General features: G+C 42.1%; 1 protein-coding gene across 4 annotated transcripts; it reads right to left on the minus strand.

Annotated features, from left to right (window-relative positions):
• Positions 1 to 1,192: 1,192 nt before the first annotated feature.
• Positions 1,193 to 24,017, minus strand: GPATCH1 (G-patch domain containing 1). 4 transcript variants are annotated; one of them, XM_070953031.1, is made up of 20 exons: positions 23,942 to 24,017; positions 21,520 to 21,654; positions 19,758 to 19,843; positions 18,860 to 19,020; positions 18,094 to 18,191; positions 17,457 to 17,512; positions 15,663 to 15,902; positions 14,379 to 14,526; positions 13,882 to 13,961; positions 12,505 to 12,709; positions 11,422 to 11,709; positions 10,426 to 10,604; positions 9,947 to 10,074; positions 8,670 to 8,809; positions 7,521 to 7,693; positions 5,811 to 6,030; positions 4,996 to 5,100; positions 3,677 to 3,762; positions 1,957 to 2,102; positions 1,356 to 1,483 (listed from the first exon to the last, which is right to left on the minus strand). In XM_070953031.1, the coding sequence occupies exons 1-20, from the start codon at positions 24,015 to 24,017 to the stop codon at positions 1,453 to 1,455; spliced, it is 2,781 nt and encodes a 926-aa protein (XP_070809132.1). In that variant the 3' UTR covers positions 1,356 to 1,452. The 4 variants fall into 4 exon arrangements, with proteins under 4 accessions (XP_070809130.1, XP_070809129.1, XP_070809132.1 ...); XM_070953030.1 differs by having other exon boundaries at positions 4,990 to 5,100; XM_070953029.1 differs by lacking the exon at positions 1,957 to 2,102 and having other exon boundaries at positions 1,193 to 1,483.
• Between the last annotated feature and the right edge of the window lie 65 nt (positions 24,018 to 24,082).

The raw sequence follows: 24,082 nt of genomic DNA on the forward strand, positions 1-24,082 counted from the left end.
AAATTGCAGGCAGCTGTGTTAATTACAGGGTGCATTAAACCACTGTACTACCAAGGCTGTTATCGCTATTGGGGGTTTTCAGGCATCTGTCTTTGCCCGAAACGCGGTGTCATTCAGTTGCTTTAGTGGGGGTCAATGTTTTTTCCTCGTTTGGTACTTCTAATCTTCTTAGAGGGACACGGTGGCTCAGTGGCTAAGACGCTGAGCTTGTCGATCCAAAATTTGACAGTTCAGCGGTTTGAATCCCTAGCATCGCGTAACAGAGTGAGCTCCCGAGACTTGTCTCAGCTTCTGCCAACCTACCAGTTCGAAAGCACGTAAAAAATGCAAGTAGAAAAAATAGGGACCACCTTTGGTGGGAAGGTAACAGCCTTCCGTGCGCCTTTGGCATTGAGTCGTGCCCGCCACATGACCATGGAAACGTCTTCGAACAGCGCTGGCTCTTCGGCTTTGAAATGGAGATGAGCGCCGCCTCCCAGAGTCGGGAAAGACTAACACATATGTGCAAGGGCAGGAGTCTGCAACCTTAAACACTCAAAAGAGCCATTTGGATCTGTTTCGCACAGAAAAGAAAACACCGGGAGCCACAAAACCTGGGTGGGCATGGCCAACTCAACATCACTCACTTCCACCAGTCACATGACCCCCCCAGCCATGCCTACCCAGCAGGTCATTAGGGCAAAGAACCAGTTGTTTAAAAAACACTGGGAACCACAAAACCCTTTTGACATTTCCTTCTCTCCCTCCCTCTCCCCCCCATCTCTCTTTATTTGCCCCAGGCGAGGAGTGACTGGGAGGGGAGGGCGAGGAGGGGGGGCCAGCCAGTGGTGGGATCACCCGACAGGGAGCCATAGCAGAGGGCCCAAAGAGCTGCATGAGGCTCCGGAGCTGCAGGTTGCTGACACCCGTGGAAGGGGAACCTTTACCTTTATCTTCTTAGGCATTCAATGGATGAATATTTCTGCTGGGACCTCTGGCTCAGCAAAGCAGCTGTGCACCCCAACCAAGAGCCGCTCACATCTGCCAGACCCTGACCTCACCGCGGCCAACTAGCCAGTCAAATCACCATGGCCAAATTGCTGCCGGACAACTCACCCCAACCAAGAGTTCGCTCACTCCAACATACTACAAAAAGGATCCTTCTCATCTTGGCACATAAGATCTCTCAACAAAATATTTGAAAACGCGGAAGATCAGTAAAATTAGTTTATTTAAATTTTCTCATGCTTTTATCATTAAAATGCAGCATTTTCATTGTCCCTCGCAGAATAGAATCTTTTGCACTGTGCAGAATTTTGGTTTTCCTTTTTCTTTTTTTTTTAAACTTTGAAATTAAAATGAAATAAACAAATCCAAGACAAATACTGTATTTACAGGTCATTAACAATGCTTTATATGGATGATCTGCCATCACAGAGGAGATCTGTTTTGAGTCCAGAAATGCAATCCGAGCTACCGCTTTACAAGTGGAAGATTTTTCATCCTAAAATAAACAGAGGAATAAAGAGAAGAAATATATTTTAATAAATAAAATAATTTCAATTTTTAAAAAATCCAAACTGGAAGCCAAACTACAGCCTTTCTATCAATTCTTAAAAGGCTTTTAAATTCTAAAAAATAAACCTTAAGACATTGATTTTTAAATGAGCAATTTAAAAATGTCAACCATAATTACATATTGACAGTTTGTTTATCAATTTATTAGATTTATTTGCCGCTCATCTTGTTTTTCTAAATAAAGAGAATGCCTATGGCACTCTTCCTTCAACTGATTATCTTTCCAAATTTGCTGGAAAGTTTAGACACCATCAACTGATTTGATTATTATTCAAATAATGAAAAAAAAAACCTGTCTCATTAAAGCCAAATGACCAACATGTAAAGAAGAGATAATATAATTCACAAAAGTGAACAAAAGTTACTAATTGCAGACAGCTGGAGTTACCTGCTGCTTACCTTCTTAAAAGTTCCCGGGGTGATATATTCGTCTTTCCTTCCTCACTGCTGCTGTCTTTGCTCTCGGCTGTGTCTGAGCTGCTGTTCTTCTCAGATTTCTTGTTCTTGTGCTTGCCCTTGTGCTTGGATTTCTTGTGCTTCTTTTTCTGCACAAAGAACAACAAGGGTTGGAAGGGGCCTTGGAGGTCTTCTAGTCCAGCTTCCTGCTCAAGCAGGAGACCCTACACCATTTTACATAAATGATTGTCCAATCTCTTTTTAAAAACCTCCAGTGATGGAGCACCCCACAACTTCTGGAGGCAAATCATTACTATGATGAATTGTTCTCACTGTCAGGAAATTTCTCCTTAGGCCTAGGTTGGTTCTCTCCTTGATTTGTTTCCACCCATTGCTTCTTGTCCTGCCTTCAGGATGCTTTGGAAAATAGGGTGAACCCTCTCTTCTTTGTGGCAGCCTCTTTAGATATTGGAACACTGCTACCATGTCACCACTGGTCCTTCTTTTAACTAGATATATGCAATTCCAGGGGTGAAATGCTCCCGGTTCGGCTGAAGCAGTAGCGATGAGGGCTGGTGGTTCGGAAAACTGGTAGCGATGGCAGCTGTTAGCGGCCTGTGCAGATTGTAGCTGATTCCGACAGCGAGGAGGCTGGTGTGGTGCTGCGCCAGCAGCCTGTGCAGCTGGCACTCGAGTCGGACAATGAGGAGGCTAGAGAAGATGTGGTGCCAGAGGCAGGGATTCAGCCAGGGCCTTCAGAACCTCCAGAAGCTCCCTTAAGTGAAGAGGACGAAGAGGAGGAGCCTCTTCTCGATGCATGGGCGCGCAGAGCTGCCAAAAGGCAGGAGTGGCTCCTCAGGAGGAGGTCTCCTTGAGATTAAGGCTTGGGGCTAATTGGCCACTCCCTTAGCCTATTTAAGGAGGAACGCCGACTGAAACAATTTGTAGGGAACAACTTTAGTTCACTCTTCTTCGCGTCTGGATTCTCTGCAAATTGCTTCTGGGCTTTCTGCCCACCATAGTAAGATTGTGATTACTTTATCTTTGGTTTCTTGTAGGCTGTTAAGAAAGTTTATTAACTGCCTTTGTTTGAAAAAGACTGAGTTATTTTAGTAAATTAAGTTTTGTACAGACTTTGTGTGTGCTGCTGGTGGTTCGGAGAACCGGTAGCGATGGCAGCTTGAGGCTCCGCCCAGCCGCCTGGTTGTCGTTACTTCCTGGTTTTAACCGCGTGGTGCGTGCACTTCCAAACCGGTAGGGAAGGTAAGTAGATTTCATTCCTGTGCAATTCCTGCAACTACTCTTCATATCTTTAGCCTCCAGTCCCTGAATCATCTTTGCTGCTCTTCTCTGCACTCTTTCTAGAGTAGCAGCCTCCAATCTTTTGGGCACCAGGGACCGGTTCCGTGGAGAGGGTTTTTTCCGTGGACCAGAGGCAGCGTAGTTTCACATGCTGCCTGCATCCCACGGTGCTGGTTCACGGACTGGGGATTGGGGACTCCTGTTCTAAAGTCTCCACATCTTTTCAAGTAAGGGTAATATATTTTTATCCATTTATTATCCAAAGGTAGATGGCCGCCCATTTCATATACGTGACTCTAAGCAAGGAGGGAGGGAATGTAAAATAGAAAGAAAACTTCTTTTGTGCTTGGAAAACAAGCTTTGTAAGAGAACCTCATACTGATTTTGAGGAGAAAAGGTTAAAAATAAACATCAAAATTACCTTTTCCTTTTTGTGTTTGTGTTCTTTTCTCTTGTGTTTTTCTTTGATCTTGGGGGGCTTGTGCTCTGCAGCCACTTCAGCTGTGCCTAAAACATTTGTCAGAGACAGAAGAACTGTTGAAGGAAGATGCACTGAAAGCTATTCAGAAGCTGCTGAGTTATTATTATTTTAGATTCTGCGGGAATAGCATCTTTCTGAATTTCTTGATGCAAACCCATGATCTATTTATACAAGCATTGGCTGCACTTTTAGTGAATATATAACTATGCTCAGGAACAACAAACAGAAGAGGGAAAGGTTTAACACTACCCACTCTGGAGGAGCGCTTGGTGAAGATGACAAGAATCTGCTGAAATGCATAAATTGATAAGAGAAGAATATTTGTAGCTCAGGGTTGAAATGAAGGGCTCTTGGATGATTTTACCTAGTTTGGGTAATGAAACGTCTACAAAAATCAACAAAGCTCGGAGCTCTGAAGACCCCTGGTACTGTAAATTACTTAAATCGGTAATTTAAAAGACATTATCTGTATTTATTGGAAGCCTTTGATGGACTTTATATGTAAAAATGAAAAAAGTGAACTTGTGACAAATGGTTTCGATGATTAGACAGGGGAGATTATAGAAAAAAAGAGAGTCGTGATGTAACTTTAGAGAAAGAGCTAAATTTATAATTGTACATATAGCTGCTAAAATGAAGATGGGAAGCCATTTTTAAATGTTTTCTTTCTCTTCTATTTTTCACCTTTTTTTCTTGCACTTTTGCTGATCGATTTTTTTTTCTTTTTTCTTCCTTGCAAATTCTTGATTTAATTAGGGTAGATTAGTTTGTGTTGTCTTGAGCATGTTTAGGTATCTACCCTAATTAAATCAAGAATTTTATAAAAATTATACTCGGTGATTAGTTTTTTTTTTTTTTTTTAATTTGATTTATATTCCGCCCTTCTCCGAAGACTCAGGGCAGCTTACAATGTGCTCAGCAATCGCCTTCATCCTTTTGTATATTTATACAAAGTCATCTTATTGCCCCCACAAACTGGGTCCTCATTTCACCTACCTTAGAAAGGATGGAAGGCTGAGTCAACCTTGAGCCTTGGCGAGATTCGAACCCTGCAGTAATTGCAGGCAGCTGGTCTTAATAAGCTTAATAACAGGGTGCCTTAAACCTCTGTACTACCAAGGCTCTCAAGTTTTGCTTCTACAGTATTTCTGTAGCCCATGAAACAAAAAAGACCAACAGCCAATAGATTCCTGCGTGTAATACTTTTAAAATGGAAAGAGTTGATATATATGCAATTAACATTTAACAAATACCTTTACCAGAATAAGCAACAGGAGGCAATTTTGGTCCAAATTCTCCTTCATCAACTACTTCCTTTGAGGTTGGCGTTATGGTATCAAAAGTCTCAGGTGTAACTTCAGTTTCTTTGAGGAGAAAATAATAAATATGGAGATCGTGTTTAAAATCCAACATAACAAATCACTTGATACAGCCCAAAGACTTATTAGTCCATTTCAAAGTCCGTCTTAAATCCTAACATACCATAAAGGCTGCCGTAAGTTACGGTACATTTCCATGAACCTATTCCCAAAACACATCAACTTTTCATCAAAAGTTTTTTACTTTCTCAAAACAATCAGTCACATGGTCCAATGACAGCTCTGTCTGGCTGCCTGGTGACCTCACTCCTCTTTCTTCTGACCAGGGGTGAGAATGTCCTTGGTTCCCAAGAGAAAAGATTTTTGTTTTGACTACAAAGTCCCAACTATCTAAATTCCCCCCCTCCCTATCCCTCAGCTCCAGTGTGGCAACACTGAAGCTCCAAGACGGCTTCGATCAGGTCAACTTCAGGCTTACAACCATATTGCTTATCAACAGAGTTTCTGGTTCCAATTACTATCAGCAAATGAGGACTTCCTGCAGCGCAAAGTTGCAAAGAGCACAAAGCTTCAACCCATGCGTTTCCATCCTGTTTATAGAGTGGAAATTCAAACTCTTTTGCTCGTTCAAATGTGATGCTTGCCCTAAAGTGGCAGGGGGTTATACGAAGCATTATATATCAGAGGATTTGGCTGGTTTTTAATGGGAGGGTGGGGGGGAAACATTTTGTCTGAACTGAGCCAATAATAAATACCTTGAGCAACAGGTAATGGGATGCCAGGTGAGTCGCAAGGCTTTGTGTTTTCAGACTCTCCTTCCAGGGCTGCTGCAGCTGGCTCTTCTCCATCACTCTCTTCTTCAGAAGAGGACTTCTCGTCTGAGGAACTGGCAAAGATGGCTTTGAATAAATCCATGGATGGCCGGCTTTCTTCTTCCACGGCAGCTTCACTTGGGCCACTGGGCGGGCCTGATGGCTGAAGCACAAAGGAAAAAGGAAACAATGCACTTCTCTGCCAAGTTAAACCATAACAAAGGAGCAAACCGTTGAAGATTTCTCTTTCCACCTACCGTACTTTTCAGAGTTATAAGACGCACTTCCCCCCATCCCAAAAGTGGGTGAAAACTGTGGTGCGTCTTATTTTATTTATTTTATTTTATTTTATTTTATTAAATTTCTATACCGCCCTTCTCCCGAAGGACTCAGGGCGGTGAACAGCCACAAGATAAAACACAAATACAAAAATTTAAAATAAATTAAAAACGAATTAAATAATTTGGCTGAGTTTAAAATACCCCATAATTTAAAAACAAATTAAAATTTACATTTAAAAAGGGGAGAAGATTTAGGTCTTATACACCGAATGTTGCCAAAGCGCCGCCCACCTGCCGGCCCCCACTCTTCGGCCATTTTCAGCCAGTTCCAGGTGGCAGGGATCACCTGGAATCAGCCAAAAATGCGATCCACAGAGGCCAAAAACAGGGCGTGCGGAGGCTGAAAACACGATGCGCGGAAGCGGCGATGGGCTCTGGCTATTCCCGCAGCCTGGAAAAGCTGATTGGCAGTATTCTAGGAGGCTGATCCAACCGCCAATCAGCTGCTTGTGCTGAATCGGGCTGCGATAACGTGCTGAAGCTGACCAGGCTATTTGCTGCAAGGATGCTAGCCAGATGAATAATGATGGATACTGGTAGGCAGAGGCAGAATTTTTTTTTCTTTTTTTCCTCCCCAAAAACTAATATGCGTCTTATACTACGGAGCGTCTTATACTCTGAAAAATATGGTAAACTCTTGCAAAATAGACAAATACCACTCAGTAATCTGCACTTTATGCTGTAGGATTGATTCTAGCCCCTCCTAGATATCTTAGTATGTATTTACACACACACACACACACATACACAAACATCTTTTCTCTTGTATTTTATTTTAAGTAACTGCAGGTTCTGTATTCTACCTGCTGGTCTACAAGCGGATAAAGAGCTAATGATAATGAAATTCTTTCAAGATTTATTATGTCCTTGTGGTTAACCCATGGCCAGGTGGAACAAACAACATACTATACATTTCGTACCTTTCAGAGAGCATAAAAATCAAAACTATGAGAAATGAACATTTCGTTCATCCACAGTTTCAACTTAACCTCAGGGCAAATTAAAACCTGCATTCTGCACTTCTAAAACGCGGTTGTGTTTTAACTTTTGCACGCAAAATGTGGCGCCTTGATAAAGGCATTTCTAATAATAAGTGTAAAATTAGTCCTGCATTATAGCCTTTTAGTAAATTGTCACCCGAGTCTGCAGAGTTTCTATTTTGGAGTAATGCATGAGGATAGCCTGATTCTCATCTCCTGAGAATATTGTAGCTACCAATTCTTTCATCCAAGTTCATCATACATCCATTTGGCATGCGTTTGAAAGTGCTCCCTACTCCTTCAACGTAACAGAAGGATCAAAGCCACTCTACCTGAGTGGGAACAAGGTCCCCAGTCCCATGTTTGGCCTTCGCTTCAACTGCTTTGGGAAGTTGTTCCTGAACATGGACCTCCACCTTTGATCGAGCCAAACTTATAAATTCACTGATGGTATCTTTCTTCTTCTCTCTGTCGGGCACATCCCATCTGGATGACTTCTTTGGCTCTGAAAGAAATGCACATTTCCAAGGGGTCATCACCCTTTCTTCATGAGTTCGATCCTAAGTAGAGGCAGATGTAGGTGTTAGGGAATGGCTATTGCCTAACTGGTTGGGTTGACAATATATATAAACCATCACTGCATGTTTGCAGTCAAAATGAAAAGTATAGCTTTAAGACTGTAATGCTGTATTGCATCGTACTGTATTCTGATTGGCTATCTCTGTAGCCAACGTACTTAAGAGGAAGCTTGAATCATGGCTTATTTTTCTTATTACATTATTATTGCTACCTCGGTTCCTCTCTGCATGATCTCTCTGAATGATCACTAATTGATCATTGCTACTTGTTGTTTTCTACTGTTTTACTGATTGTTTTACTGCTGTACTTGTTCCTGTTTGCAACTACAAAAAGAACTGTTTTAATGCATATGACTACAACAACTGGTAAGAAGACTTTGTTCTTGGAATATCCGTGGATTGACAATTTAACTATCTTTATCTGTATATGACCTGGATTGTTTATTGGACTTTGCTTTTTCCTAAAAGTAAAAGAATATCACAACTCAGTGTGTCTGTGTATTGACAGTGCTTATTCACAATCACCCTCAGTCGTTTCTCATGTGCACAACCTTGCTACTCAAGGGTTACTCTGCACATATTCCTCAACAGTAGGGTCTCCTGCTTGGGCAGGGGGTTGGACAAGAGGACCTGCAAGATCCCTTCCAACTCTGTTAATCTGAAAGTTTTCTTTCTTTTATACAATACATCCAGTTTTAAGAAAAACCGTCTTTGATCGTTAGGAATTTTAAATTTAGGGGCCAAATGCCAACCAATTCACATACTTCTCCCAGTTAGTCCGGGACACTGTTTCAGCCCTGCAAATGGTTTTTACTCTGTTATTGTCCTCTACACTTTGATTGGCCCAATTATCTATGATTCAGGTTCTGAAGAAATATCCATCTGATAAATTAAAAATCTTACTGTTAGGAATATTATCTTGTTGCACTCCCGTTTTCATCGGTTGATTTCGTATCTCTGACGCGGACTCTGAAGCAACGCTCAAGAAGTTGAACACAGAATACTTATCACGTTTCACTGTCGGCAATCCGACAATACAGGACCTGATGAAAAATAAAAGCAGAGTTTCTACATTTTTTTTTCTTCTTTTAATGACCCTGCAAGCCCTTACATTGGGGTGGAGTTGGAGTGGCTGGATGGAGCTAGAGTGTTTACTGGCCGGATTCCCTTCCTGATGCCTATGTGAAGTTCACAGCGTATATTTTCTCTTTGCGCCGAGAGAAAGAGAAATATCTGCCGCTTCCTATGTTTGAACTCACGGCCTCCTGACTGAGAGACGAGAGCTCCCCCTCTAGGCCACCACGCCACTTTCAGAGTTTCTACATCTAACTTTGGGTAATTTTTCTGTTCCAGAAATATATGTGTTAAAATAGAATAGTATAGAAACCAAAACTGTAACAAAAGATTGATAACAAATATATTACAATATTACAGGCACCAAAAGATTCTATTAGTTCAAAGCTTTCCATATCCAGTAAAAACTGAAATCAGTGTATTTGTAGCACTACTAAATAGAATTAAAAGTAGATCTAAATTTAATTCTGCCTTCATTGCTGAATTTTTATGATATGCAAATAAATAAAGCAGAGGCAAAATGGCCCTTAACAATTACATAGTCTATATATTAAATGAAATTATTCCGAAAAAAAAAAAAAAAGAAACCAATAGTATAGAAACAAAACAGCATTTTAAAATTTACTGTTTAAATTTTATAATTATATAAATATATATATATATATATATAATTATAATTAAGTAACCAAGGTGGTCTAAACCAGGGGTCCCCAACTTGTGGGCCGCGGCCTATTGGCCACCAGGCCATGTGAGTAGCTGGTTGGTGTGTGCCCCTGTGCGCATGCACACAGCTCCATTCACACAGGCACTCGCAGCCCATTCACACAATTGTCGCAGGCTCTCATGGCCCTACTCACGTTATCGCGGGCGCTCATGGCTCCCCTTGTGGGAGCAGCGGACATGCACGCCCACACGCATACACCTGCCCCTCCCACAAAACCATTCCCCCTTTCCCTCCCTCCTCCCTCTCTGGGCCAACCTGGAAAGGCTGGGGAACTCTGGTCTAAAAAACAGTTGTTAGATTTGACCACTTCTACTGGCCAACCATAAAATTATCACCCGCCAAAGTACTTGTTAGAAAATGCTAATGGCTTCAACCAACTTACTCTGCATAGGGATCAGGAATATTAAACCTTTTGCACAAAAGCTTATCCGGGTGCCACTCAAATTTTTCCCTTGTCAGCTTTCCAAACATCTTCATTTTTGCAGCCGCCTCTTTGTCGTCAACATTAGTCTAAAATAACAATGTGGTCCTCGGTTTGTTACAGCAATTATCACGCATACATTTTGGCAATAACCGACTTGAGGATAAAGCATAACTTTCTGATGGTCTTTTTTTTTTTTTTTAAACTGGCCCGATTCGCATTTCTGCTAAACTAATTTTAACCGTGTTTTTATTTAATAAACCATAAGTGGCGTTCACACAATACCTTCAGACAGAATGAAACAAACTGCGTTATGGCTTAGCTATGTGTCGTGAGAACTCTTAGCGTTTGTTTGGAGATGATCTTGAAAGGAATCGGTGCTCTGAGGATGACTGCAAGTCAACCCAGTTCAACAGTTTCTGGAGGAGTTTGGGACATACCTCTTCATCGCGAGGAACGTCTACTTTATCGGTATCGTCCTCCAACTTCGCAGGAGTAAACCTTGAAGACAAAATTGAGCTGGAGGTTTTGTAGAAGGCAGCAGCACGAGAGAATTCTTCCCGCTCTCTACCGCGCTCCCACTCCGTCATCCTGGAATCTAAACAGCTTTCTGGCACATCTATTAGGGCAAGAAAAATTTAAAAAGCAAGCAAAAAAATACAAAATCAATAATACTGGCTCAATAATGTTGAAGAGAAAAGAATGAAACAGTTTATAGATGCAGAGGTTTCCAGCAAAAGCAAAGCCAAGAATGACAGAAAATAGACTCAACAGAACTATGAGGCTTTTTTTTTTTAACGAAGGTATATGGCCACCCACCTTAACTAAATAACTCCACCCATTTAAAAAAAATACACAAATAAAATCACACAATATAAAAGGCAAAAGGAAAACATTTTTTTTTAAAAAGGAATTATCTCAAAGCACAGCCCACTACACAAATATTTCTTGCTGATCTCCTAACAAGCAGAATCATAAACCAGAGTTTGTTCTTCCCCGTTATTTTTGTAGGAGCAAGCCACAATTCCTGCTTTGGATGTTCCATTACATAAACCATGAATCAGGGTTTCCTAGTGTTTTTAGACTAGTCTTTCTAGCAGATTATACACAAAAGAAATATTAACAGCGGAAGCAAGAATGTTTTAACATTCCTTACAAAGCAGAATTTGAATCAATTGTAAATAATAGCTATACGGAAATAACTAACATGATTGCACTTGATGTGCTGGCCATAGAAGACAACGTTTTAAAATGCTGGACATATTAAGCATCGGAATAGATGTCTATTTCATGATGACAACTTATACATTGCCTCTTTTGCTTCTTCAGATTTGGGGGCTGCCCGCTTAAATTCTGTTTGCTGTAGAATACTTGAATTAAAATGAAAGTGTGCTAGATGAAGGGAGAAAAGAGCTGGGAACACGTTTGCTACTTGCCTTTCTTCCCACGTGCAAAATTTTCTAAGTAATGTTCGTATCTCTTTTGCTTTTCTGGGTCGCTGGCAAATGGTTTGAAGTCAGTCGAGCGAGTTGTAGGTAACTGGGACCCCAGCCTCAATTGCCACTTACGTGGCACATCAGGGACAGGAGGAGCTTGGAATTTGCTACAGGCAGATTGTTGAGACACAGTGTCAGCTTTCAGTTGTGGTTGTCCTGCCTGTTTCGCTTCTTGGATCCTCTCTTTGTCTTTCTCCGACAAATATTCTAGAACAGAAGTGGTTGGGCCTAAACAAGAAGGGAAAATCATGATAAACAACTAACATATTTTTGGTTCAGAACATAGTGTAATCAAGAATACATTGCCTTGTTTAGACAAAACATTTGCAAAAAGCCCCCATTTTTAATAAATTAAAAATATACATGTTTAAGGATATATTTAAATTAAGGTAGACAGACAGACAGACAGACAGACAGATATAGATGATGGATAGATAAAGAGATATCGACAGACAGCAGAGATAGAGACAGACAGACAGACAGACAGAGATAGATGATGGATAGATAGAGATAAAGAGATAAATAGATATAGATAGATATAGAGGATGGATAGATAGAGATATAGAGATAGATAGATAGATATAGAGATAGATAGATAGATAGATAGATAGATAGATAGATAGATAGATAGATAATGAATGGATAGAGAGATAGAGATAGAGATAGACAGACAGACAGACAGACAGATAATGATATAATTAAATTTTAAAAAGTCAATCAAAAATGCCTACAAAAAAATAAGTCAAAACAAAATGATTGCAGACTCCAGGTAGAGCAGTGCCCCCCCAACCTTTCGGGCACCAGGGACCGGTTCCGTGGAGAGAGATTTTTCAGTGGACTGGAAGGAGGCGTGGTTTCGCGTGTTGCCTGCATCCCGCGGAGGGAGCTTCGCTTGCTTGCACGGCCCGGTTTCTGGCATGCCACAGCCCGGTGCTGATGCACGGGCCGAGGGGTGGGGTGGGGGTTGGGACCCCTGAGATAAAGGACATGCATCGTGCAAAGTAACATCAGGGTATTGAATACCTTTCAGAGCAGTTTCACCCAGCACTTCCCTTCTCTCGGAAGCGGTTTTCTGGTGTCTACTTTGGACTGCTGCGTCGCTCAGAAGCTTCCCTGTGGATTCTGCCAAGGCTTGCAGTAAGAGGGAGTTTTCAGCGGTAGCTTTTATCACAGGTCGAAAGTAATGGATTGGTCTGTAGTCTCTTGGCAGGTCTGGAGGAGGATAAGTCTTTATGGAAAAACCAAGAGAAGACAAAACATTTGTCTTGCTTGCAGACAAGCGAGTCATTACATACATTACTGGACATTGGGAATTAGGCAATATTAAATCTGAACTCAAGTGTAGAAAGTATAGAAAGATTCATGAATACGTTAAAGCATTCAGCTATTCAGCTTTAAATGGGGAGTGTGAGGGTAATGAAGATTTAAAGCTGACCAGCCCCTTTAAGACTGAGGATGTGTCAGCAGGGTTATTACCCTTTAAGAAGCTGCCTATATAAGGGAGGTCATTTGAGGGCGTCAATCCCTCTCCTCGTGTATCACGCTCCTCGTCGCGTGCATCTGTACTGTAGTTCTCTGTGTAGAGTTGGAGAAGACTGATTGCTTGCCTGCCTTTGCTTAGCACGTGTATGTATATATACTGTATATAATGTTGTATATAAACCACTGTTTGTAGACAAACCTCTGTGTCCTGTATTTTGCTCCCAGGTAGTCTCAAATTAGTAGTCACGGTGTAAACACTCTGACATAAACCAGTGTTTTTCAACCTTGGCAGCTTGAAGATGTGTGGACTTCAACTCCCAGAATTCCCCAGCTAGCAAAGAATTCTACAAGGTGAAGTCCACACATCTTGAAATTGCCAAGGTTGAGAAAGACCGATATAAACTAATAACTGGCATAACTGGCAATGTTTTTAAAATATTGGGACTATTCGTTGCAGAAGTCTAGTAGCTATCAAACTTGAAATCCAATCAGCTCATATCACTAGTTGCTTCCCATTTCTCCCCAATACATTCACTGTCATTATTTTTTTTTACTATTTTGCCGATCTTAACAAAAGTATCCTAATCCTATGCATTGTAAAATGATCGCCACAGCAGACTTTATTAGCACAACACTGAAGATGGCCGAGTTGATTTGAAAAAAAAAAAATTATTGGTTATTCCAAAGATCAGGTTAGGGCAGTGAAAGTTGATATTCTCCCTTGTTTCATTTTGGACTAGAGTAAAAACAAAACGGTAACAAAACATTGCTACTATTGTTATTAAAAAATCTACGACGTTTCAAATGATAAGCAGGTTGAAGAATCAATGTTATACTCTTGGAGATCTTGTGGTAAATTCAGTGTTATCTTCATACATGTACAGGCAGATATAATGGCAGAAAGGAAAGCTAACTAACCTTGGCAGGAGTTACTGATTTAGAGGCCAAGCAGAAACCATCCAAAATTTTCCCGAGATACTTCTTTTCTTTCTCTCTTCCTAAAAAATAATAAGATAAATTCATTAGTGCTTTCAAAGTAAACCAATAGGGGGGCACTTCCTGAAAGGCCTCAACCAATGATAAAAAGAGCCTTGGTGGCGCATCAGACTAAAGCGCTGTTAAGTAACACCAGCTGCCTGCAATTACTGCAAGTTCAAATCTCACCAGGCTCAAGGTTGACTCAGCCTTCCATCCTTTTGAGGTAGGTAAAATGAGGACCCGGATTGTGGGGGCAATAAGGTGACTTTGTATATAAAAGAACACTGCTTGGGGGGGCCCGAAAGCCCTACTAAGCAGGTATATACAAAAGTATGAAGGCTATTGTTTAACGCATTGTAAGCCGCCCTGAGTCTCCGGAGAAGGGCGGCATATAAATCGAACCAATAAATAAATAAAATATCCAGAGGCTTCCAGACCTGGTTTGCTTTTATAAGGCTGGGGAGCTGTCCAACCATATAATCCGTCTCCTGGCTCTTCATCTTTCAGAACACTGTCATATTTGGAAAGGGATTCGACTGCATAAATATCTTCATCTTCGTCTTCCAAAGCGCCAACCCCAAAGGCCTAAAAGAAGCAGCATAGCATACAATTAGATTTGTCTTCACTATTTTAAATAAGAATAAGAAAGGCTGAGCCCCAAAGAATTGAGGCCTTTGAACTATGGTGCTGGAGAAGACTCCTGCGAGTCCCTTGGACTGCAAGGCGATCCAACCGATCAGTCCTAGAGGAGATCAGCCCTGACTGCTCTTTAGGAGGCCAGATCCTGAAGAGGAAACTCAGATACTCTGAGAAGGAAGGACTCACTGGAGAAGAGCCTAATGCTGGGAAAGATGGAGGGCAAAAGAAGGAGACGACGGAGAACGAGGTGGCTGGATGGAGTCACTGAAGCAGTCGGTGTGAGCTTAAATGGACTCACCTAACAACTGTCTTTCTGCTTAGCAACAGAAATTTTGGGCTCACTTGTGGCCGTACGTCGAGGACTACCTATCTCTGCAAAAGGTTTGCCTGAGGCGGAATGAGGAAAAGGGCCAATTTGCTTGAACTGGCTGTAATAAAGGAGCTCCAAACTTGCCCCCCATAGCAGACTGTACTTATATGTGAATAAATCATAACTATTCTGAAGTACCGTATTTTTCAGAGTATAAGACACACTTTTTTCCCCCTCTAAAAAGAGGGTGAAAATTTGGGTGCATCTTATACCCCGAATGTAGCCCCACCCACCCACCCCCATCCTTTGGCTTCTGCCTCCCAGCAATTTACCTCCTTGCAGCAAGCAGCAAACAGCCCGTTTCAGCTTCATTACAGCCTGATTAACACAAGCAATTGATTGTCAGTTGGATCAGCCTCCTGACCCTCAGCTGTTTCAGGCTGCAGGGATTGCCATTGCCTATTGCCGCGCGGGCCTCTGCTGTTTGCTGCGAGGCGGCAAATTGCTGGGAGGCAGATTTTTTTTTCTTGTGCTAATCAGGATGTGCTGAAAATGAAACTGAAACTAAAGCAAGCTGTTTGCTGCAAGGAGGAAAATTGCTGGGAGGCAAGAGACAGATTTCTTTTTTTTGTTTTCCTCCCCCAAAAAAGTAGGTGCGTTTTATAGTCCGGAGCGTCTTATACTCCGAAAAATACGGTATATATTAGATATTTTAGATTTCACTTGCTCATTTCTCAAAGCCTAGTCCAAAATTTTAACCTGTATATTTTACCTGTCCTGAAATGCCCAGTTTCCGTCCTTTACTATGCCGTACATCCCCAAGTTGACTTAAATTTTCAGAACCGAGGCGAAAAAGATTTAAGGGTTCTTCTGAAGCGCCAAACAAAGCTTTATTGGGATCCAGCCCTTGGTAACCCAGTCCATGGACGTTTTCTTTCGGAGTCAGATCTACCGGCATCACATCTTTGGGGGCAAAAGTCACATTTTCCGGCTGATATTCATCCTCTTCTTCCTTTATAAAAATAAATATAGGTTATTTAGGATGAAGTGGTAAATTGGCAAAATTTTAAGCCCCTGCTTCTTCCCAACCGGCAATTTTCTGAAGTGGCCTGTGTTGGCAATTCTAAGCAGCAGCAATCCGTGGACTTTGATTATGTCTGAGGCCTTCTTCAGCGATTCATTAGGTTGTTTCAGATTCTAACAAAACAGCAGTTAAAACAGAGAACATCACAGCCTTCTATTCTCCTACGCTTTCTGCTTCGTCCACAAAGCAATATTGTATAGGTAGTCCTTGATTTAGTGACTGGGATTGGTTCTGACAAAATGGTCATTAAGAAAATCGGGTCAGTGTGAAATCGCTGGTTGGTGCCATCTCATTCTGACAATGTTTTCTCTTACAGTGTCCTGTGCTGTTGTGGCCGGCCAGCGGATCTGGCAGCAGATTCGGACAGTGAGGAGGTTGGGGAGGAACATGGGCCAGTCCTGGAGTCTGGGGAGGGCTCTGATGAGGGCTCTGCATCAGAGGCAGAGAGGGGGCCAGGGTCGTATGCCAGTTATCAGCTGTCTTCGGAGTCAGACATCAGTGAGGCAGACAAACAGCTGGAGCCTGTTCTCAGTGTGCGCATGCACAGAGTTGCCAGACAAAGGGAACAGCTAAAGAACAAGGGTCGACTCAGGAGTAAGGCCACAGGCGTACGATGAATGGCCCCTCCCAGAGGGAATAAAAGAGGAGCGAAAGGGGAATGGAGTTTGCAGGAGACAATGAGTTCATTCCTGCATTCTTGCCAAGTATTGCGGGAGTCTGAAAGATATCGGCCTGGCCACTCTCCAAGCCTGATAAAGGTCGGTAATTGTGAACTATCTTGAAAGACTGTGGGAGAGGAAAGACTTTGCTGGAGAGGAATTCACTGTAAATTAAATAAAAGGGGTTTATCAGGATGTAGTATTTGTGCCTGACCCAATTGTTTTTTTTTTCTTTTTCTTTTGGCTCCTTGCAAGGCAGAGAGACTGCCTAAACAAGCTATCTCTTTCTGAGCTGTTTTTCTGACTCAGTGCTTCCCTACAGTGCTAAATGCCTTAATAAGCTTAGCCCGGTGACTAGAAGCTCTGCCTGAAACTGACCAGACTGTAATCAGTTTCCCATTGAAGGTTATTTTGTTGTTGTTTTTGTGATTGTTATTTTTGTCCCAAAATTATTTCTTCATCTTTTGTCATATTTCCCATTGTCACTATCGGCAGCAAATAGTAAACAAGAACTATTTTTTACTCCTTGCCACTTTATTTATAGAGTCACTGTCTGCATGTAAATAATTCACATGAAGACTATCCAGGGCACAGAACTGTTTATATTAAAAGTTTTCATGATGTTACAGATACCTTTGCAGAAAAGTCAGTGCAAGCCAAGGACCAGCACTTCTTCACTTATTGAAAATTACAAGGCATTAAGATGTTAAAAGAATCATTGTAATACTCATTATTGTAACCGCAAAGAGTTGGTATTTATTGACTAATTCCAATTCCGTTAAAAAAAAAAAGTTACAATTTCCAACAAAGGCTCTACAATTACCTCTGAATCTTCAGACCCTGGAGGCAAAGCACAGCCATATATTTTTATTCCTGGCTCTGTAATCAAACAGTGACAATCATGATTAAAATGCTGTATTTTTTCATGACTTTTATTCAAGTCATGCTGCTACGATACCACTAAATTCAAAGTCACTTAAATTACTCCGGTATGCGAGTAACAAATAATACAATAGCAGACTACAGACCAGTTATATTTTAAAAATGGATCAAAACTGATATATTTAGGCAGCCGTATCTTAAATATGAAAATAGGAACAAGTATTTTGCAATATTGTGCTTCTCCCCTTACAGCACAAGCAAACAGATTAGGAAACCTTTTAGGAGCCCTGATTTCATATTTCGCCCAAACCAGAAAACAATACTTATTATCTGTTTTGAAACAAGTCAGAATATTGTATAATTAAAAACAATGGTTTGACATTCTGACTTATGTCAAAATAACAGTGTTTTTCTAATTTGGACAAAATGGCAAAATACAATTGGGTCATTCCAGCTTTGGTTGTTTGTACTTCAAAGGGAGAAGCAAAGGCCTTATTAAGCAGGGACATAATTACCTGAACTAGATAATTCATTTTATTCTGATCTTGTTGCAAAACAATAGATTCAGGGGAATGTACCAGGTTTTTGCTTGCGTGGCTTCCTCTTTACTCGGGGCCCAACGCCTTGTCCTTCTTTCCAGCCCATTTTTCGCAACAAGTCAATCCCAATTGTTATCCTGGGAAAAAAAAAAGAAATGGATCAACGAGTTATAACTACAGGTAGTCGTCGACTTACGACAACAATGGAGCCCCACATTTATGTTGCTAAGTGAGACATTTGTTAAGTGAGTTTTATGACCTCTCTTGTCCCAGTTAAGTTACTAACTGGGTTATTAACCCAGTTACTAACAACTGGCAGATATTAAATTAATAACCCGGTTAAGTGATCCACCAGGCTCAAGGTTGACTCAGCCTTCCATCCTTCCGAGGTGGGTAAAATGAGGACCCAGACTGTTGGGGGCAAGAGGCTGACTCTGTAAACTGCTTAGCTGTAAAGCACTGTAAAGTGGTATATAAGTCTAAGCACTATTGCCATTGCTATTAATATTGCCAAGGTTCAGAAATGCTGAATTAGATTATCCTCTGTGTTTTACTTGTGTTTTACATTTTACATATTTGATTCGGTTGTCTAGAGTCAGTGAGATGGCAGTTATATAAATAAAATAAATGAATTCTACAACAGTCCTAGATTTAACATCGGGAATACTTGTTTATGGAGGAAGAAGAAATCCTGACTGTTTACTTCTGGGGAAAATGATTCAAACAGTCCTTCAGGTGTTCTATAAATAAAAAAATATAATATTTGCAATTATATGCAAGTAACAGATGATTTTTCAATACTTACTTCGCAGGTGTGATGAATTCATCCAATACTGTAGCTCCAGGGATGGGTGCAACTATTCCTGCTAGCTGTCTGGCCTTCTCCTGGATTTTGTCTTTACTTTGGGAAGCAAATGTATCCGTAATTGTAATTTCCTTTGGTGCAATGCCATGTTCACCAAGATCCTTTCAGGGAAAATAAGATGGGTGGGGGTGGGGGAATTAGAATATTTTCTTTCCAAGTTTGCGAATTCAAATAGTAACCTTGAAATAAAACAGCAAGAGATTGCACTTTCTTTGTACAAAAATCGCTGTTCTTTATCTAAACAAAGCTATGTAATCATGTCTGTTAACCACACAGTAAAAGTTTATGTCCAAACACCAGACTTATATTTATCATTTATATGGCCACCCATCTCACAGAAGTGACTTTGGAAGATGTACAACTACCCTCTTTCCCCCAAAATAAGACATCCCCTGATAACAAATCCAATCGGGCTTTTGAGCGCATGGCAATAAGGCCAAGCGCTTATTTCAGGGTTCAAAAAAATATAAGACGGGGTCTTGTTTTCGGGGAAACACAGTATACATATAACAATATTTATATACTGCTCAAAAAAAATAAAGGGAATACAAGCAGAAGACATCCGAGATCTGAATGAATGAAATAGCCTTATTAAATACTTTGTTTGTTACATACGGTAGTTTATACACTGCTCAAACAACTAAAGGGAACACAGAACTACTGTATGTAACGAACAAAGTATTTAATAAGGCTATTTCATTCATTCAGATCTCAGATGTCTTCTGCTTGTATTCCCTTTATTTTTTTGAGCAGTGCATATCTATGTACCGCACGGATACCATAGATATATAAATAGATGTCTGGAATTATATAAATGCAATAATCTCCATCATCTTACTTCTTCATCCATAAAATCTTCTGGCTCGACAACTTTCTTTTCTGCTCTGTTCTGGCGAGATGACACAAAGGCTGATGGTGCCCATCCTTGAAAGACAAAGCGTTGTTATAAGATGTGAGTTTATAGAAGAATTGAGAAAGATTGAATTTCCAATTAAAACTGCAATTGCAATACCCACTCCCTCCAGACTTCTTTCACTGACTTACTATAACTGAATAACTGACTTACTATGTCTGAGTGGACATTTGTGTAGAATTGTGTTGGAAATTATACTAACTGCATGAGAAGTGATTTTGCATATCATTTCCTAGTTTAGGAGAATACACTGTGGGTGTTTCAATTTTTAAAATGTTTACTTGATCCTATTGTCCAGGAGTGGTATTCACTAGCCTTCGCTACCAGATTGGAAATATGTGTTGTGGTCCGCCAGGAGCCTGCAGAGCTGGCAACAGAGTTGGACAGTGAGGAGGCAAAGGAACAGGAGGAGCCTGTTCCTAGTGCACGCAAGCGCAGAGCTGCCAGAAGGCAAGAGCAGCTAAAGCAAAAGGGACGGCTCGGGAGTAAGGTCAGGAGATGATTGGCCCCTCTCATAAGGCTTAAAAGAGAAATAAAGGCACTTGGGCTTTTTGCAGGAAAGCAACATTGCTAATTCTGTTTCTAGTCGGCATCTCTTGTTTGTTTCTGAACTTCATGGGGCTTTGCCAGGGTGTCAAAGAAGATAAAAGGTTGGTGATTATCCCGAAGGACTTCTTCCGAAGGACTTGTTTTGCAACTAATTGGGACTCAGCTGGGAGTGAACGTAATTCTCAGCTGTTACAATAAAATAGGGGTTTTTGGGACTAATTTGTGAATTGTAATGACTCAGTAAGTCTAGGTCACAACAATGTGAGCGCGCGCACGCAGAGCCTTCCGTGCATGTGCAGAGTGTCAAAAACGGGATGTGATGACGTCCGGGCAGGTGAGTGGAGCTTCCAGCAGCCACTGCTACCAGTTTACCCGAACCGGATAGAACCGGCTGAATACCATCACTGGTGTTGTCCCTTTTGCTAGTCTCAAGCATTGCACTAAGACAGGGGTCTCCAACCTTGGCAATTTTAAGACTTGTAGACTTCAACTTCCAGAATTCTCTCTGGGAGTTGAAGTCCACAAGTCTTAAAGTTGCCAAGGTTGGTGACCCCTGCACTAAGACACTAACTTGTTTTCATCATATTTGCCGAACATACCAGTCAGCTGAGTTCCCAAATAAACAGAAACTGTCAGTACAGACTGCGTTGCAAAATTCACACAGGCTCACAAAAAGCATGCCAAGTTTAAAATGAAAGTACTGCATTATGAATCAGCAGTATGTGTGTCTTTATCTACAGCAGTGTCTATACTGTTGGACAGTCTATAACAGGGCTGTCAAACTCCCGACCCGCAGCCCGGATGCATCACGCGCTGGCCACACCCACTGCAATTTAGCGAAGGGGGGGAAAGTTCCGATATGTCACATGACACCGCCGTGATGACAGTGAGTTTGACACCCCTGGTCTATAAGTTTAAACTATTATTAAATTACATAAATCCGGTGATCCAGCACTTTCACCATTGTTTAGAAGCCACAATGGTATCACAAGTACGCATTGAGCCATGTAACTTCACGCGGTGTGTACACCTGACCAAGATTTTACCGTTTTGGACACATTTTTAAAAATAACCCAACTCAGCCCAGCCTTATGCCAAGAGGAACAAAATAAGTTTCCGACGTAGATCATTTACTAACCTTCTTTGGATCCGACAGTGTTAAAGTAGCCAGCTGAGAAACCACCACTGAACGCGCCATGAAATCGTTTATACCGTCCCTTCTCATCTTTGACCATCTGGTCTTGGAGAGGAATTGGCTTCTTAATGCGCTCACCTGGAAGGAAGGAAGGAAGGAAGGAAGGAAGGAAGGAAGGAAGGAAGGAAGGAAGGGAGAGAGGGAGGGAAGGAAGGAAGGAAGGAAGAAAGAGGAAGGAAGGAAGGAAGGAAGGAAAGGGGAGGAAGGAAGGAAGGAAGGAAGAGGGAAGAAGGGAAGGGAAGGAAGGAGGGAGGGAGGGAGGGAGGGAGGGAAGGAAGGAAGGAAAGGAAGGAGGAGGGAGGGAGGGAGGGAGGGAGGGAGGGAGGGAGGGAAGGAAGGAAGGAAGGAAGGAAGGAAGGAAGGAAGGAAGGAAGGAAGGTAGTTTAGATGCACATATGAGTGTTAGACCAGCTTTCATGTCTACGATGGAACTAGAACTCACCATCTCCTAGATTTTAAGATGGCACTTTCACTTATACCAAACAGTCTACAAAGCTGCAGCAAAGCAGCCCCCACCCCTCTGTCCATCCTCCTTATGTCCCATTTTTCCCCCCTCTCAGCCTCCTTCCTCCCCAGTCGGCAAAGAGCTTCCAGGACGATCTTGAGTATCCCCTGCAGCCGACCTTCCCTAATCTGGGGGTCATCCAACTGCCCCACACTACAACTTCTCAGCCCAGGCAGCAGGGAAGAGGGAGACCGCCTGAAGGCCCTTGCCATTGCAGAAGTTGGGGGCTGCAGTCCCCAAAGGAGGGCACAGGCGCCAATACAAGAGACAACAATTAAGCAGGAAGCAATTCCCTAATCAAGGAACGATCAAGGAAAAGACCACACTCCACCAACACTAGCAGGGCAAATTACTGCATAGAAAGGTGAAGCAAACCCCACTCCTTATAGTACTGATGATGTTACCTAGTCAGGTAATGAAATGTCTGCCAAAAAAAAAAAATTAAATTCAGAGAGCACCAAAGACCCCATAGTCCTCTTCCTCCCTGCAATCCCCCTTTTCTTCTAGCACTGATGTTACCTATTGGATACTTTTTTATTTATTTATATTTCTGTCATGTTTATGTGATGTACCCTGGAGGTGGTGACCCTTTTAGAGCAGTATGCAACGAAGTTTCATTTTAATGTATGCCGATCAGTGCACATTTAAAGTGACAAAGTTATTCTAAGTTTAGTCGGGTAATGAAATGTCTTGAAAACAAAAAACAAAAAAAAACATCAAAGACCCCACAGTCCTCCTCCTCCTTGCAAACTTTCCTTTCTTCCAGCAGTGATGATGTTACCTAGTCAGGTAATGAAACGTCTGCACACACAAAAAAAACCACAACCCTAAGAGAGCACCAAGGACCCCACAGTCCTCCTCCTCCTCCCTACAAACCCTCCTTTCTTCCAGCACTGATGCTGTTACCTAGTAAGGTAATGAAAGGTCTGCAAAAAAAAAAACCCAAACCCTAAGAGAGCACCAAGGACCCCACAGGCCTCCTCCTCCTCCTTACAAACCCTCCTTTCTCCCAGCACTGATGATGTTACCTAGTAAGGTAATGAAACGTCTGCAAAAAAAAAAAAAAAAAACCCAAACCCTAAGAGAGCACCAAGGACCCCACAGGCCTCCTCCTCCTCCTTACAAACCCTCCTTTCTCCCAGCACTGATGATGTTACCTAGTAAGGTAATGAAACGTCTGCAAAAAAAAAAAAAAAAAAAACCCAAACCCTAAGAGAGCACCAAGGACCCCACAGGCCTCCTCCTCCTCCTTACAAACCCTCCTTTCTCCCAGCACTGATGATGTTACCTAGTAAGGTAATGAAACGTCTGCAAAAAAAAAAAACCCAAACCCTAAGAGAGCACCAAGGACCCCACAGTCCTCCTCCTCCTCCTTACAAACCCTCCTTTCTCCCAGCACTGATGATGTTACCTAGTAAGGTAATGAAACGTCTGCAAAAAAAAACAAACCCCAAACCCTAAGAGAGCACCAAGGACCCCACAGTCCTCCTCCTCCTCCCTACAAACCCTCCTTTCTTCCAGCACTGATGATGTTACCTAGTCAGGTAATGAAACGTCTGCAAAAAAGAAACCCCAACCAAGCTCAGAAAGCACCATCAAGCACCCCACAGACCCACTAGGTAACATCATCAGCGCATAGAACACCATCAGCATTGATGATTATGACCTAGTTGGGTAACAACCCGTGTACAAGCGAACCACCAAACTCAGAGAACACCAAGGACCCTGCGGAGGGCACCGGGGTAGGGGAGGGGGTCAGGCGGTTTCTCCCCAAACTAACGACTCGGGAGGGAGACCATCCCTCCTTTGCTTCGCCTTTCTCCCCCACCCCCCAAAAGCAGACGGAATAGGCGGATTTACCTTCCTCCAGCAGCTCCAGCGGGGTCCCGACGCTCACCAGCTCCTCATCCTCCTCGTCGCTGCTGCCAGCCGCCATCTTGGGGCAGGTCTCTGAAGGAGGAGGAGGGGCAAGAGGCGGGGCCTGATCGGTCAACCATTTTC

The sequence above is a fragment of the Pituophis catenifer genome, unplaced genomic scaffold (genome assembly GCF_029215685.1).
Source record: "Pituophis catenifer annectens isolate HBS135680 unplaced genomic scaffold, rPitCat1.0.hap2 SCAF_13, whole genome shotgun sequence".
Lineage (NCBI taxonomy): Eukaryota > Metazoa > Chordata > Lepidosauria > Squamata > Colubridae > Pituophis > Pituophis catenifer.

Coding starts and splice junctions, on each gene's coding strand:
- GPATCH1 (XM_070953028.1), bottom strand. CDS start 24,017: ATGGCGGCTGGCAGCAGCGACGAGGAGGATGAGGAGCTGGTGAGCGTC. Junction 6,031..7,520: donor GGGACCTTGTTCCCACTCAG/GTAGAGTGGCTT, acceptor TTTGTGCTTCAG/CCATCAGGCCCGCCCAGTGG. Junction 1,484..3,676: donor ACAAACACAAAAAGGAAAAG/GTAATTTTGATG, acceptor TGTTTATTTTAG/GATGAAAAATCTTCCACTTG.